At 35.9% G+C, this 15,094-nt stretch overlaps 2 protein-coding genes across 4 annotated transcripts; both read right to left on the reverse strand.

The window, feature by feature from the left end:
* Positions 1-378: 378 nt before the first annotated feature.
* Positions 379-8,132, reverse strand: LOC135837480 (uncharacterized). 3 transcript variants are annotated; one of them, XM_065352775.1, is made up of 9 exons: positions 7,973-8,132; positions 7,453-7,596; positions 6,719-6,934; positions 2,591-2,951; positions 2,167-2,504; positions 1,802-2,094; positions 1,420-1,686; positions 1,175-1,325; positions 379-1,088 (listed from the first exon to the last, which is right to left on the reverse strand). In XM_065352775.1, the coding sequence occupies exons 3-9, from the start codon at positions 6,742-6,744 to the stop codon at positions 848-850; spliced, it is 1,677 nt and encodes a 558-aa protein (XP_065208847.1). In that variant the 5' UTR covers positions 6,745-6,934; positions 7,453-7,596; positions 7,973-8,132; the 3' UTR covers positions 379-847. The 3 variants fall into 3 exon arrangements, with proteins under 3 accessions (XP_065208847.1, XP_065208855.1, XP_065208863.1); XM_065352783.1 differs by having other exon boundaries at positions 7,453-7,586; positions 7,973-8,121; XM_065352791.1 differs by lacking the exon at positions 6,719-6,934.
* A 184-nt stretch (positions 8,133-8,316) lies between these two features.
* Positions 8,317-11,778, reverse strand: Exo70 (exocyst complex component 7). Its single transcript, XM_065352804.1, has 14 exons — positions 11,568-11,778; positions 11,315-11,480; positions 11,053-11,249; positions 10,868-10,985; positions 10,554-10,789; positions 10,418-10,482; positions 10,246-10,346; positions 9,986-10,173; positions 9,724-9,903; positions 9,374-9,626; positions 9,084-9,300; positions 8,889-8,991; positions 8,663-8,796; positions 8,317-8,586 (listed from the first exon to the last, which is right to left on the reverse strand). The coding sequence occupies exons 1-14, from the start codon at positions 11,613-11,615 to the stop codon at positions 8,484-8,486; spliced, it is 2,109 nt and encodes a 702-aa protein (XP_065208876.1). The 5' UTR covers positions 11,616-11,778; the 3' UTR covers positions 8,317-8,483.
* Positions 11,779-15,094: the final 3,316 nt, after the last annotated feature.

The raw sequence follows: 15,094 nt of genomic DNA on the forward strand, positions 1-15,094 counted from the left end.
AATTAGGTAAATCAAAATTGAAATTCTAACCATGAAAGAAAATCATTCGAAATCGAAAATGTAACCGAAATTCTAATTTAAAATTCAAAGCACCACAAAAAAATTCATTCCCAATCACCTTGAAATATGCATTCGAAATGATCGCTGAAAAATTCATTTAGAATTGTCCTCCACAAAAAAATCATTTTCAAAGCAATGCCAAAATTGAAAAATTCATTTAAAATTGAAAAATTAAAAAACCAATTCAAAATTAGAGTAGGTAAAACAATGCATTTTTTTTCAATTCGAAATCATCGCGAAAACTTCGATCAAAATGATGAGTGAAAAAACTCATTTGGAATGACTGGAAAAAAATTCAAATTTTTTAACCCAATCAAATAAACAAAAATTAAAAAATCATTTACTTGATCAACTTCGGTAAAAATGAAATGAAACATATTAAAACTAGTTAAAAATGAACAAAAACAAAATTGAAAACTTCTTAGAAGCAAATAAAAAACCTCGACCTGCGAAATTAGAATACAAATCGGTGAAACTTCTCACAACTTGACGACAGTATCAACTGGCAGTAAGTAAAATACATTTCAAAATCGACATCGTTAAAATCAGTTAATACAGTAAAAAAATATCCAAAATTTGCGATGAAAAATCGAGTAGAATCGGACACAATACTGTTACGATGGCTTACAAATGTCGAGAAATACAATAAAAAGTAAAGGAAAAAAAAACAAAACCGATCCAAAATCGTCAAAATAATACGAAACTTCACTTCGAAAAAATAACAAAACGTGTGACAAACGAGGGGGAAAAAGCACGAACAACAAAACTGCGAATTCCAGAGAAAAATTCAACGAATTTTTAGTTTTTTCGATGGGTTATCATTACTCTCATCTTCAGAGTCTATGTTCGCTTCATCGGTGATATTATCAAAATCATAAAATCCAGGTGCGTGATCAGTATCGGCACGCGGAGGCAAGACGACGCCCAATTCCAATACTTTCCTATCATGTAGTACGCTAGCGTGTGAATAATGATTCTGTTTACTCGTAGGTTCATTTCGAACTACTTCTTCGATTATTTTCTCATGTCTACATATTACGAACAGATATTCACCAAGCGATAAAACCTCATTCTGTATCGCGTATCTAATAACATATCCGAAGATTCTACTTACTCATCTCGTTTCGAACGGCCTCTCCATACTTTTCCGCATAAGGGTCTGCGACAGACGTAACTCATCAATAGCCCATACTTGAACGGAATCAAAAAAGCTCCGGTAGATAACGAAGGTGGAGGTTTCACTGTCGTAGGATTTCGAATGTAATCTAAACCACATGAAACATAACCGGGTAAATTTCCACTAGGTAAATCATGACCACATCATTCATCGAATTATCATCAAGTTATAGAGATACTCACTACGTAAAGATGTTTTATCGTAAGGATTCATCAACTGCTCAGGCTTCCGATCGGTACGACAATTCCACACATTTAGTCGACTATCGATTGCTACTCGATATGTCTTATTTTCGTACTTGATTTCTCGCATCTTCGAGGTTCCGAATCGTCCTACCAATAAATCGTATCGTTCTTGAGGAGTACCATCTTTACTAAATATTGGCGGACTTATTATATCAGTGGATGAAAAATCACCCCAGGGATACGGTTTCGATATCGCTTCTGCATCTGCAATATTATAACAACATAATGAAACTTCTAGGTGTTAAATGATCATTATACAATCATTCCAGTAATAATTCAAGAATTAGGAATACTCGTTAGGAGGCACAAAATGACTTACATTTCAATTGTAATTTACTGGACGATATATCGTCGAGGACTTTTGAAACTGATGGTTTTACGAGAACCCTTTTACGAGCTGTTCCTTCAAATTTAGCCAAAAAATCGAACCATATATCGTCGATATCTTTCGATACGTCGAGGTCTTTCGATACTGATGGTTTTACGAGAACCCTTTTGCGAGCTGTTCCTTCAAATTTAGCAAAAAAATCGGTCAAGGAGTTTTCATATTTCGTTTGCATTGATGTTAGGTGATCAACAGCATGGTCAACTTTCACCGAAGCATCAGGTATCCTGAAAAAATTCATTTGTAAGTGACATACATACATTTTTATTCACGAATAACGCATCATTTCAGACACTTACGAATCCATCGCATTTTTCAACACTTTAATCACGTACTCGTGGTGCATTATTTCACCTTGCCAGATGAATTTTTGTTTCAACTTGGGAATTTCCGAAACCCAATCGACATCGTGAATATTGGCTAGCGTTTCCTGCAACTCTCGCTCCATATTAACATAATTTTGGCTAATTCCGCCGTTGGCCTTCTCTCGAACCAGAGATTCGTGCAACGCACGTAACGATTGCAACTCTGTCGCACTTTTCTTCCACAATTGACCCAACGGTTGATTGTGTAGCTCCGCCATAATTTCCATCAGAGAAAATTCAGTCACGACTGGTAATTTTCTAACCAGATTCATCTGCACATGAAAAACAGTTCGCCATTATTAAAAAATTCATCGAATTCACATGCGGTTATATTTTTTCAACTTTAAGGGTTACTCACGTAACTATATGCGGTTTTCAAAGTACGAAGCTTATCCAGCGAAAACGTTTCGAATGCGTTCGTATTTTGTATACGAAATATAAACATTACGGGATACTGCAGAGAAACCGCTCGAATCACATTTGAATTTTCAGGCGAGTAGTACGTGATAACTACCGGGATTTTCTTGCAATTATTGATTTCAGCTTTATGAACGTCGTACATAGTTAATTTGTCATCGAATCGATCCAACGTATTAGTTACCAATAAGGTGTAAATTTCAGCCACTTTGATATCGATATCAACACTAGTTGACGAGGTAGCCATTTTATTCGCAGTTTTCATGATGCACACTAATATTATTGATTGCTGTACACCACACCTGTTGAACACACACAAGAAATCAAATAATTATTCGATGTATCAACAAATACATAAATTATAAATCATATAACATTAATGAAATTTCAATAAAAAACGAGAGAACCTCAATGAAAACTGCACACGAATTAGGTAGGTATGGTTTCAGGTTGTTGAGGTTTTTACACAAGCTATGAAGTCCGGCATATGACAATATGAGTAATTGCACCCCTCCCCCGCCGATCCTCCGGGACAACTTTTTTCTTAAAGGGGACATCCTAAGAAACATTTTAAAGCAAACTTGCCCAAAAAAAAGTTGGCCTCACTTACAAAATGGCGGCCATTTTGATTGACAGGTCAGCCGAAATCACAGATTTCGCGTTTCAACATAGGACTTTCACGAAATTTTTCAAACTTTACAAAGGTAGATCGAAAGATCATGCAAAAATTCATCACCTGTCCAAATTTCAAGTGCTAAAGTGCGTTTTTTCGATTTTTGGTGAATTTTTGAAAATCGAATTCAGGCCAAAGATGAGGGGAAAAAATCAAAATTTTACCAAATTGACCAAGGAAGCTGAAATTTGGGATATACCCTATTTTCGACATGCCAAATCGATTGGAAACGGTTTCAACCCGTTTTGAGCAGTTCTGGAGCCTCCAGCAGATTTTTGAAACTCGAAACTCCCACAAAATTCCATCAAATTGAAGTTGTAAATCTGAAATTTATTCTGAAAACTAATTTTAATACGCTACGAAGTACTGCAGGCGAATTCCAAGTCGTTTTGGAGCCTCCAGCGACTTTTTGAAAATTCCTGGAGCCTCTAGCAGATTTTTGAAACTTTAAATTTGTCCAAAATTTCATGAAATGGAGATGGAAAGCTGAAATTTACTCTACACCCCAACTTCAACACCCTCTGAAGACGACTTCAGGTGGGTTCAAGTCATTTTAGAGCCTCCAGCGACTTTTTTGAAAATTACTGGAGCCTCCAGTAGATTTTTGAAACTTGAAACTGAGATGGAGAGTCGAAATTCATTCTGCAAACTAATTTCAATACGCTACGAAGTTGACTGCTGGTGGATTTCAAGTCGTTTTGGAGCCTACAGCGACTTTAGGAAAGGTTATATATGGCGTTTTTTTTTTGGAAACTTGAAATTTCCTAAAAGTAGCTGGAAGCTTCAAAACCATTTGAAACCACCAAGTAGTCTGCGAAGTAAATTTCAGCTTGCCTATTTCATTTGATAAATTAATGTTGGGGAAATTTCGGTTCCAGTCATTTTCAAAAAAGTCGCTGGAGGCTCTAAAATGGCTTGAACCCACCTGAAGTCGTCTTCAGAGGGTTTTAAAATTGGAGTTTAAAGTAAATTTCAGCTCTCCATCTCAGTTTGATGAAATTTTGTGAAAACTTAAAGTTTCAAAAACCGGCTGGAGGCTCCAGTAATTTCAAAAAAAGTCGCTGAAGGCTCCAAAATGACTTGAACACACCTGAAATCGTCTTCAGCGTGTGTTAAAATTAGTTTGCAGAATAAATTTCGACTCTCTATCTCAGTTTGATGAAATTTTGGGAAAATTTCAAAATTTCAAGTTTCAAAAACCTACTGGAGGCTCCAGGAATTTTCAAAAAAGTCGCTGGAGGCTCTAAAATGGCTTGAGCCCACCTGAAGTCGTCTTCAGAGGGTGTTAAAATTGGAATTTAGAGTAAATTTCAGCTCTCCATCTCAGTTTGATGAAATTTTGTGAAAACTTTAAGTTTCAAAAACCGGCTGGAGGCTCCAGTAATTTCCAAAAAAGTCGCTGAAGGCTCTAAAATGACTTGAACACACCTGAAGTCGCCTTCAGATTGTGTTAAAATTAGTTTGCAGGATAAATTTCGACTCTCTATCTCAGTTTGATGAAATTTTCCCAAAATTTCAAGTTTCAAAAATCTACTGGAGGCTCCAGGAATTTTCAAAAAAGTCGCCGGAGGCTCCAAAACGACTTGAAATTTACCTGCAGTACTTCGTAGGGTATTGAAATTAAGTTTTTAGAATAAATTTCAGCTTTACAACTCCAATTTGATGGAATTTTGTGCAAATATCAGGTTTCTTGGTCAATTTGGTAAAATTTTGACTTTTCCCCTAATTTTTGGCCTAAATCCGATTTTCAAAAATTCACCAAAAATCGAAAAACACATTTTAGCACTTGAAATTTGGACAGGTGGTAAATTTTTGCACGATCTTTCGATTTCGGCTGACCTGTCAATCAAAATGACCGCCATTTTGTAAGTAAGGCCAACTTTGTTTTGGGCCAGTTTGCTTTAAAATGTACCTTAGGATGTCCCCTTCAAGAAAAAAGTTGTCCCGAAGGATCGGCCGGGGGGGGGGGGTGCAATTACTCATATTGTCATATGCCGGACTATTGAACATGAAATTACAATAAAAACATAGTAACTTCAGTAAAAAAATCATACCAATTTGTTAGAAAAATTATTTCTCGTCAAGTAGGCACTGAAGAAAAGTAAAAGTAACACTTGCATAAACAAATAAGTATAAGTACGTCGAAATATGAGAAATTTCACAATCGAAAACAATTAAAATTACCTATTGAAACAATAATAATCTCGAATACGAAATAGGTACCTACACAAAGAAAGTCTGAAGTCACAACAACTTAAAACATACACAAACCCAAGCAGAGAGAAAACCAATGGGAACTAAAATGATGACATCTGGCGATCGGACTCCAAAATCATGAATTCATGATCATTCGAATAAACACCCAAGTTATTATACTTACTTCAAAGTTGGCTCATCGGAAACATATCCAACTGTTCAAGCATTCCATCAGCCCCTCCCCAGCTATACATATGAGCTGGGAAACAGCTGAAGGTATTCTAACACTACACTACCGTAATACAGTTTCAATCCATAAATAAAAAGAGAGGAAGATCAGATCAAACACCATAATACTCAAAAATGACACCGAATAAAACCAAATCATCTTCTTCGAACGGAATCGTTCACGAACGACGTACTCGTAACATAATAGGTGATTTCCAACGAACGATTGATTTTTCGATCTGCTACTAAATAGATAGGTACGATTCGACGATCATCGCAAAGGGTGAATGGAGAAATCGCCAATGCCATCGGATATCTCAGGCAGTCGAACTTTGAAAATTTACAGGATCACCGTTCCTTGAAATATACAAATTGGAGGATCGCTGAAACCTGCAGTAGATAAGCTGCCTGCTGCTGTAGATTATTCATAGGTATTTCGAGCGAAAACATAATTCACAACGCAACAATCTGGTTAAGTACTTACAACAGGAAATAAGATTCAGAAAACTAAATAACAATAGGTCCATATTATACGTAGAATTTCCAACGAACGATCGATTCTTCGATCACGTTACCAAGTCAACGATTCAACGAACAGCGCAAAGGGTGAGTGGAGACATTCAATTCAATCACATCAGTCGATCTTGAGAACCTTTCATTATCCCTCCTCGGAATCCAACTCCAGGATGACTGAAAACTGAAGCAGGTGCCTACGGTTGGTTACATCATACTTCGAGCGAAAACGTTATTCACAAAACCAACAATTACAGGTACAACAAAATTTATAACAATAGGCAGAATTTCCAACAAACGATAGATCCTTCCGGCCATCAAGTGACCCAAGTGAACAATTCAAGGAACAACGTAGGTGAATGGAGAAATTTCGTCTTAGTCGACCGTCGAAACACAATTCCAATATCCTTCCTCAAAATACAACTCGAGGATCACTGAAAACTGTAGAATGGTACCTACCGTAATTCACATAACGCTAGGTGCATATTATGAGTAGAATTTCCAACGAATGATCGATCCTTCAATCAAATTACCAAGCGAACAATTCAACGAACATCGTAGGTGAATAGAGAAATTCTATCTCAGTCGATCTCCGTAAAAACTTTCATCATTCGTCCTCGAAATCCAACTCGAGGATCGCTGCAAACTGAGTAAGGTACTTGCGAATGATTACTCCTATTTCGAGCGAAAATGCAATTAACAAGGCAACAATTACTCGTAGATACAACAAGATTTAGAAAAACAAAATACATATAACAGGTAGAATTTCCAACGAACAATCGATTTTTCAATCACGTTACCAAGCGAACGATTCAATAAACGCAAAGGGTGAATGGAGAAATTTCATCTTAGTCGATCTTCGAAAATCTTTCATTATTGCTCTTCGAAATCAAACTCGAGTAACTGAGAACTGAAGTACCTGCAGATGATTACTCCTATTTCGAGCGAAAACGTAATTCACAATGTACATAGTAATAGATACAAGGCTTGGAAACACAAGTAAAACAATAGCTACAACAGAATCTTATAAAACTTCATTTCATCAGTCAATATACTGATATGTAACGAGACACTTCTTAAATCATAATCATAACACAAACACCGATGTACCTAACGAAATATGGTCGTATTTACGAACCATGTTTAAAGATTTATAGAAAAACATCGTAGGATGAATAACTTCAAGAACTTACCCGCGTTTCACGTTAATATCAAATTCGACTTCGACATCAATTCCGCTGAGTAAGTGTACAGCTTAGTATGGCGAGCGCGTCTTGGACGATGGGATCCGATTCACCGGCAATCCGGAAATAATGTCAAGTTCAAGCTGGATACGTCTGAAACAAAATAAGAATTCAACTGATACCTCAAAACATCAAAAAGCCTTCGCAGAAACAATAGAAATCGAAATGAATCAATTGTCATCGACACCTATGATATTGATACCCTAGGAAAATTTCTCATCCAATCCAACTCTCTAATACCAAATCGTGTTGTACGACTGTACGTACCATTTACGTAGATCGTGGATCACATTCAGATCACACAATTCACAAAAATACGATCGAAAATTTGCAATTTACTCATGTACGAACGAAAAAGAGAACCTTCGTTCACATGGTGGCATGAATAACATGACGGGTAACTGAGTGAAAACTCTGATTTGTAGCTTCGCTACACAATATTGAATAAATAAACGAAGCTTCAACTTACCAAAACAATTGAAGTTTAAAACTGCTTTCAAATAAAATAATTACGTAATTAGGCGTCTTTAATTAAAAATCTAAAAAGACCAGACAGACTGACAGACAAAAAAGGTAAACGACCGCCGGAAAATGACTAATGGCCGCCAAAAAACGTCAAAAATGAATGAAAAATGATGTGAGGTTGAATGCGAGGTCACGTGATGTGTTTCGTGTTTTTCATTGGCTGTTAGTAATATTTTTTCTGTGATTTTTGTCATTTTTTCAAAACTTTTTATTTTTGTGCGTTGGAGCGCTAGTGGAATTCGTGTTATCCTTTCACTTTTCAGTTTCATTATTTCATGAATCAACAACTTGAAAAGAAGAACGATTATTTAATAAATTAGATATAAATGAAAACGATACAAGGTACATATATAAAATGATATAAAATAATATTCGATAACAACAATAAAAATATAAACGTTCAACATGAATAATAAAACGATTACGAATAATCAACGAACATAAAACTCATCGTTTCAAGCAGCTATATCGAAAAATCTATCCATCATAGCCGCTACTTGCTCCGGCGTATATTTCACGTATTTCTCTAAATTCTTGGCGAATGGAAGATGAGCGTATCTAGAAACACAGATCATTATAATTCGATATCTAGAATATTTACTATCAGAATTCATAATGTATTCGATAAAGGTACCTGTCGTAGAATAGATTATACTTCGGTAAAATGTACTCTTTATTGTCTCTTTTTAGACCTTCCCTTAGTTCGAAATCAGGAACAGAATATCCTCGTTGGAGTTTGGATATTTCTTCGATTTCTTTATTGAATCCCTAAAAAGTACGTACACAGTGATTAGAATACGAACACTAGCAAAAAATGTAATACATATGAAACCGGTAGGTCTAGGTAGACAAGAACTTACAGAAAATCGTTCTTTCAACGTAGTCTTCTCCTTGTCTTTCAATTTACCGTAGTATACTTGAATATCTTCCATATCACAAATGAAACTCAGTACTCGACTCCAACTAATAATAAATACAAAACGAGTAATTAGATTTGATGATATGAGTACAAGTCCGTCGTATATCCATCTGTAGCTAGTATTACTCATACTCACCACTGTTGATAAGTTTTTTTATGAGTAGTTATGGAATTGAAATAAGTTTCTTCGCAGTCTGGTTCTGATAAAGTAACCAATTCCAGTAACGAACATCTTTGTAGACTTTTCAAAACGTGATTACAATTATTCAATCGGAATAGAGCTTTTACTGCTACATCGCAATACAAATCGCTCTTATTTATGAGAGTCAGGTTGAGTTGAGATAGCACTTTTTCTAAAAATTCACAATTATTATAAAGATTTGATCTTACGCGAACGAAATAGAATATTGAATATTGCAAACGTACTGATATAAATTCCCAAAAGAACTTTATTTTTATCGAAAGGACCACGTTTAGGATCGATTGTGATCGTAGCCAAGGCATTAGTGTAGATGTTATCTTGAGCTAGAACCGTTCCAATGATACCAATGTAGTCTAATAACTGCTCTAAGAAGAATAACACATCGCTGGTGAGCTGGTAAACGGTACCATCTCGAGGAAGTGACATGTTCGAATCACTTTTAACGTGTTCGACGAAATCTTCCAGTACTTTGGATCCCTGCGTGCAAAAAAAATCAACGTCATCGACGAAGTGTTCAACGATGGCCGAAGGAACAAACCAACTTTTACACAAAGAATAAAACAAAATCACTTACGGTGTTCTGAAGCTTATTCAATACATTTCCAAACTGAGTTCTAACGTTGAAATCGCAACTTTCGATAATCTTCTCGAAATCCGGCTTCATATCCAACAAATGTTTCAAAATAGGAAAAATAACCAACGCTGTTGAGAAATCGTGCCTATTCACGCATCTTTTAGCTCGACTTGCAATATTCTATAGAAAATAACAGAAGGTAAAATAATGTTGCGAAATCTACATAGCCTAAAATCTATGAACCAATTTTTTAGCATCTTACTTCACCGTCTTGAACAACGGCATCCAAAGCATCTTGAATAATGATCTGGAATACTTGATGTTGATGCTGAACCGGTATAATAGTTGAAAGCAGAGATAACTCGTTCTGCATTAGTTTTTGTACAGCCATAACGATGGTTAAGTAATTTTCCATCTCTTGTTCGTCGATAACGTCTTCACGATTTTCACCTAATCAAAAGTAATAAATTTTAAAACCATAGGCAGAAAAATCTATACACAGAATGGAATTTCATTACGAACCGAAATGAATAGTACTTCGACGAGCTCCCAAACTAAATCCGGTCGAGTATTCTAATGTTTGCGATACTCTTTGTACCACTTTATTAGCTTTCTTTTCGAATCTGTAAGTATTTATTCGTAGAATCATTTCTAATATGAGTAAAAATAATTCAGTACTCAATATTCAACTTACAAATTTTGCAAACGTTTCGATGGTTTACGACTAGTGGACGAGTCTGCACGTTGATACTTTGGTCTCTGAAAAAAGCATCATTATTAGTTAATATTCTATTGGAAAAGTACACAGATATGTTTAGAAAATAGCTTACTATTGTAGGAGAAGCAGCGACTCCTTGAATACTGCCACCACTTCCACTTTTTTGATGCTCTTTCAGCATGTTTAATGATTTCATGAGAACATTAGCTCGAATACGAGCGTAAACATTCATGTATTCGTCTCGAGATTCGTTCATGAGCCAGTTCGCGATACGAATCAAATCACCGGCTACATTTTCAGGAAAATGAGAATACGATCCAACCGATGAAGAGTCATCAACCGTTACCTCTGAATAATTCAAACAACAAATTAAAGATCATCAAGTACATTCGAACAATAATATCTCAAGTACAGCAGACAGTTCACCTTCATCATTGGCAATAAGATCTAGTAAAGTGATCGGTGCTATAGCTCTGCTGTGTTTTAAAATCATTTCTTTGAACTCACGACTCAAAGCATCGCCACCACTGTTAAAAAGTGATGACTGAAACAAATTCAATCCGAATTAGTAACTATCAAGATTCAAATAACGAAGGTGTTTCTATACTTACAACATTCTCCAACTCAACACTCTGAGGGTTATTCTTTTCAAAATATATTTGAGCTTGTTTCAGCCGATCCAACGCGTTCAAGAAATTATCCAAACCTTCAGCTCCGTTCGGTCCAGCTCTAATAATACTTTCTACCTCTGTACTAACGCTATAGTATGCAATTACGTGATCCAAAGCCGAAATGGTTTTCTCAATATCTGAAATATTTACTCAAGTTAAACCATCAATCTATGTAAAATACCATGAAACAAGTTACAATTACTTTTTTGACAACTTTGAAGATTTTCAGTTTCACTGTATAATGGTAGAATGGTTTCTTCAAGTTTAGATAACCGATTCTCGAACATCTCTAGGATGTTGATCATATTACTAGTGATTTGCTGACTCTGTTCAAACCGTTCTTTGAATAGGGTGAGGTTTTCATCCTCCTAAAAATATACAGAGCGTTTTTAATTAGAAATTAGCCTGAAATTATCACATTTTGGAGTTCAAAAGTGACAGATTAGCTTATGTACCTTTTCTAGGATGAGTTTCACGTTCTGTAAGTTAGTGACTTCCGACATTATTCTGATTATGTGAAGCTTACTAGAGGAAACGTGATGATCGATGGATGAGTAATTATTTTATTTCGTTTTAATTACATGATAGATTCAAATATATTTCCAATGAAAATGATTTTACTTTTCACTTTTCAGACAATCATCTAGTTTGTTGTTGTTGATAAAATATTTTTTTTTTGATAAAAAATTTCACGAAAGAAAAAATATTTTGTCGAGGCATCGTATTCATTACGAAGGCACTTCAGAAAAAAGATACCTACTCGAATCGCATTGGACCATTTTAAGTAGGAAAAAAATTGGCTTCGGCCAATCACAGACGTGAATTTTTAATAGCGAAAGTTCAACACCCCAAAATTTTGGAAAAGATAGGCTCCGTGCGCTTTTTCGATCTATGACGATTTTGGAATCCTTTGTGATCGCGTCTCTTCAGTTCGCGGTGTTTTTTTCGTCGATTGTTCATTTCTAAAGTTTAAGAAGAAGTTTTCGCTTTGTTTTAATGGGAGAAATCATATTACCTGGTGTAAATGAGAACTGAGAGAACTGAGAAGACATCTGAGGTGTTGGAATTCGCTGAAATGTACTTATGCCTATGATGATCGATGACCGGTGAGTAATGAACTATGAAGTTTTCATCACAGGAACTCCACGTTGATTAATTAATCAAGAAGATACTTAATTTATTACATCGATACGAAATTACTGCATATCGACGCCGACGAATTGATAGATTTACTTTGATCGATAATACTTACAATGATAATCTCTTATTTGCAGTACTCAAAGTGTTGGATTACTTGGATTGGATTCCTTCGAGAGACCGGAGATTGAGTTAAAGATTTCAGCATTGCTGTAATGGAATCTATGGATGATTATCGACGGTATGTTATTGTCCAGCTATAGGTACCCATGTTATTGTCATATTATGTTAATTGATTTACAAATTCCGGTGGACCGGAAATAAGAGCTCCGAAGATCGCAATCAATGACTTGGGCCACGAGTGTTACCAAAGAAGCTTCCAGTTTCTGTATCGAATAGATTCATCGTGTCAATTGCTCAATTCAAATTCAAAGATCTACAATCTATCTAGATCTACTTTTTGATTGTTTATTGCTTCATTTGCTTCCGGTGCTTATCATGTAGGTTTATTATTCGTAATGCAAATTGCCGGAGTGTAAATTCAATTGTGTTTTAGCGTGCAGTGCTTATCATTTAGTGTTCGAAGACGTATAGTTACCTACGATCTCTAGTTTTACTTTTAGATCATTGATAATCTATTTTACACAGTTTGTGTTGCTTAAACTTCATACTTCAGGCATGGAAAACCGATTAATTGCGAAGGTTTACTTAGTGATTGGCTTTCAGTTTCAGTTGATGTATTTTCAATAGGTAGGTAGGAGATTATGTTTTTAGCTTATGCTTCAGTTATCATGCTCAGTATTCACTAAATCAGTTTGAGTTCAGATTTTTGCTTTTAATTACGTTTTCAATCAGTTTGTTTGTTTGTTTACACGGATTTTGGTAGATTATCGAGAATCTGCCAATCTGGATTCTGGTAGTTTTATAATCCACAAGAATCTGCTTGATTTTTATGAGCTTTTATTGCTTTGTTTAGTGTTTTACATCGTATTGAAACGTTTTGAACACCTTTTTATGCAAATTTGTTAAAAGAGATCATTTGGACAGATTTTATGCCATTTTTTTTTGGAAATTTTTGAAATTTTCAATCGAGAATCAAAATTTTTGTTGCTTATTGTTGCTGAGAATGAAGGTTTTGAAAGGTTATAGGTGAAAGGTGAATAAGTATGACGAATTTGCCCCCGGGAACTTCACGGTTGATATTTGCATGGAAGGTGGGTACCCTTGAGCACCTTCCGTCACAAAAGTTTCAGACCCCCAACTCCCCCCCGTTTTTGAGACCCCCCTCCTTCTGAAATTACAATATAAATTTTTTTTCTTAGCCCCATGTGAACCGATTTTTTTAATTTTTTGGTATATTGTGAACGTCTGTAAGAGGTATCCCCACAGAAATTTTCATCCCCTCTCCCCATATTTTCCCCTCAAAATGGCGTTTCTTAGCTTTGTTTGCCTGTTTTAGCGATGACCATGATTCGGCACAAAAATGCGAATAGCATTTTCAAGTATGTTTTTGACCCCTAAAAAACATATTTTTTTCAAAAAAAAATTTTTGGTGGGTCGTGGTCAAAAATTGAAAAAACTTACAGAGGGGGTAAAAATGGATTCTGGTGTAAATTATTGTTTTTGGTAAACGAGGTTTCGTTTTCATATGAATGGAACCCCCCGAACACGAATATGACGTCCAATTTTATGCTACCCTCAACCACACCCCTCCAGTGCCTCTGCCCCCACCTCAATTTTTACTATTATATTAAAAGTTGAGCTATATATAATAATATTGGTGTCGTTCTCATATGAATCAAACACCCCGAACACGAATATGAAGTCAAATTTTATGTTACCCTCATTCACACCCCTCCGGTGCCTCTACCCCCTCAATTTTTACTGTATTAAAAGTTGAGCTATTTTCATAATATTAGTGTCGTTTCCATATGAACCGAACCCACCGAACACGAATATGACGTCCAATTTAACTCTACCCTCATCCACACCCCTCCAATGCCTCTGCCCCCACTTCATTTCATAATAAGAAATCCAAAAAAATCAAAATTTTAACGTTTGCGAGGAAATTTTTGAAATTTGCGCGAATCGCTGTATTTTGAACACAACAAACCCCCTGAGGCCGAGTTCCGCCATTTCCAGCCATTCTGAAGCCTCCAGCGCGAATTTTAAATTACTCCAGAATTTTCAATTCGCTCCAGAAGGCATGATTATGAAATTAGGCAGCTAAAAATCTAGTTGTGTGTTATACTCGATCTGTTCAACGAGTTTACCCACATTTGAGCCGATTTTGGGAGGGACACCTCAAAAGTGGTTTTTTGACCAGTTTTTTTCAAATAAAAAATTCAAAAAAAATCAAAACTTTCCCGTTTGCGAGGAACTTTTTGAAATTAGCGCGAATCGCTGTATTTCGTCCACAACTAACCTCCCGAGACCGAATTCCGTTATTTCCCACCGATCTGGAGCCTCCAGCGCGATTTTTAAATTTCTCCAGAATTTCCAGAATGGATGGAAATGACGGAATTTGGCCTCGGGGGATTTGTTGTGTTCGAAATACAGCGATTCGCGCAAATTTCAAAAATTACCTCGCAAACAGGAAACTTTTGATTTTTTTTTGATTTTTTATTTGAGAAAAACTGGTCAAAAAACCACTCTTGAGGTGTCCCTCCCAAAATCGGCTCAAATGTGGATAAACTCGTTAAACAGATCGAGTATAACACACAACTCGATTTTTAACTGCCCAACTTCATATTCACGCCTTCTGGAGCAAATTCAAAATTCTGGAGAAATTTAAAAATCGCGCTGGAGGCTCCAGAATGACTGGAAATGGCGAAATTTGGATTTG

The sequence above is a fragment of the Planococcus citri genome, chromosome 1, assembly GCF_950023065.1.
Source record: "Planococcus citri chromosome 1, ihPlaCitr1.1, whole genome shotgun sequence".
Taxonomy (NCBI): Eukaryota; Metazoa; Arthropoda; class Insecta; order Hemiptera; family Pseudococcidae; genus Planococcus; species Planococcus citri.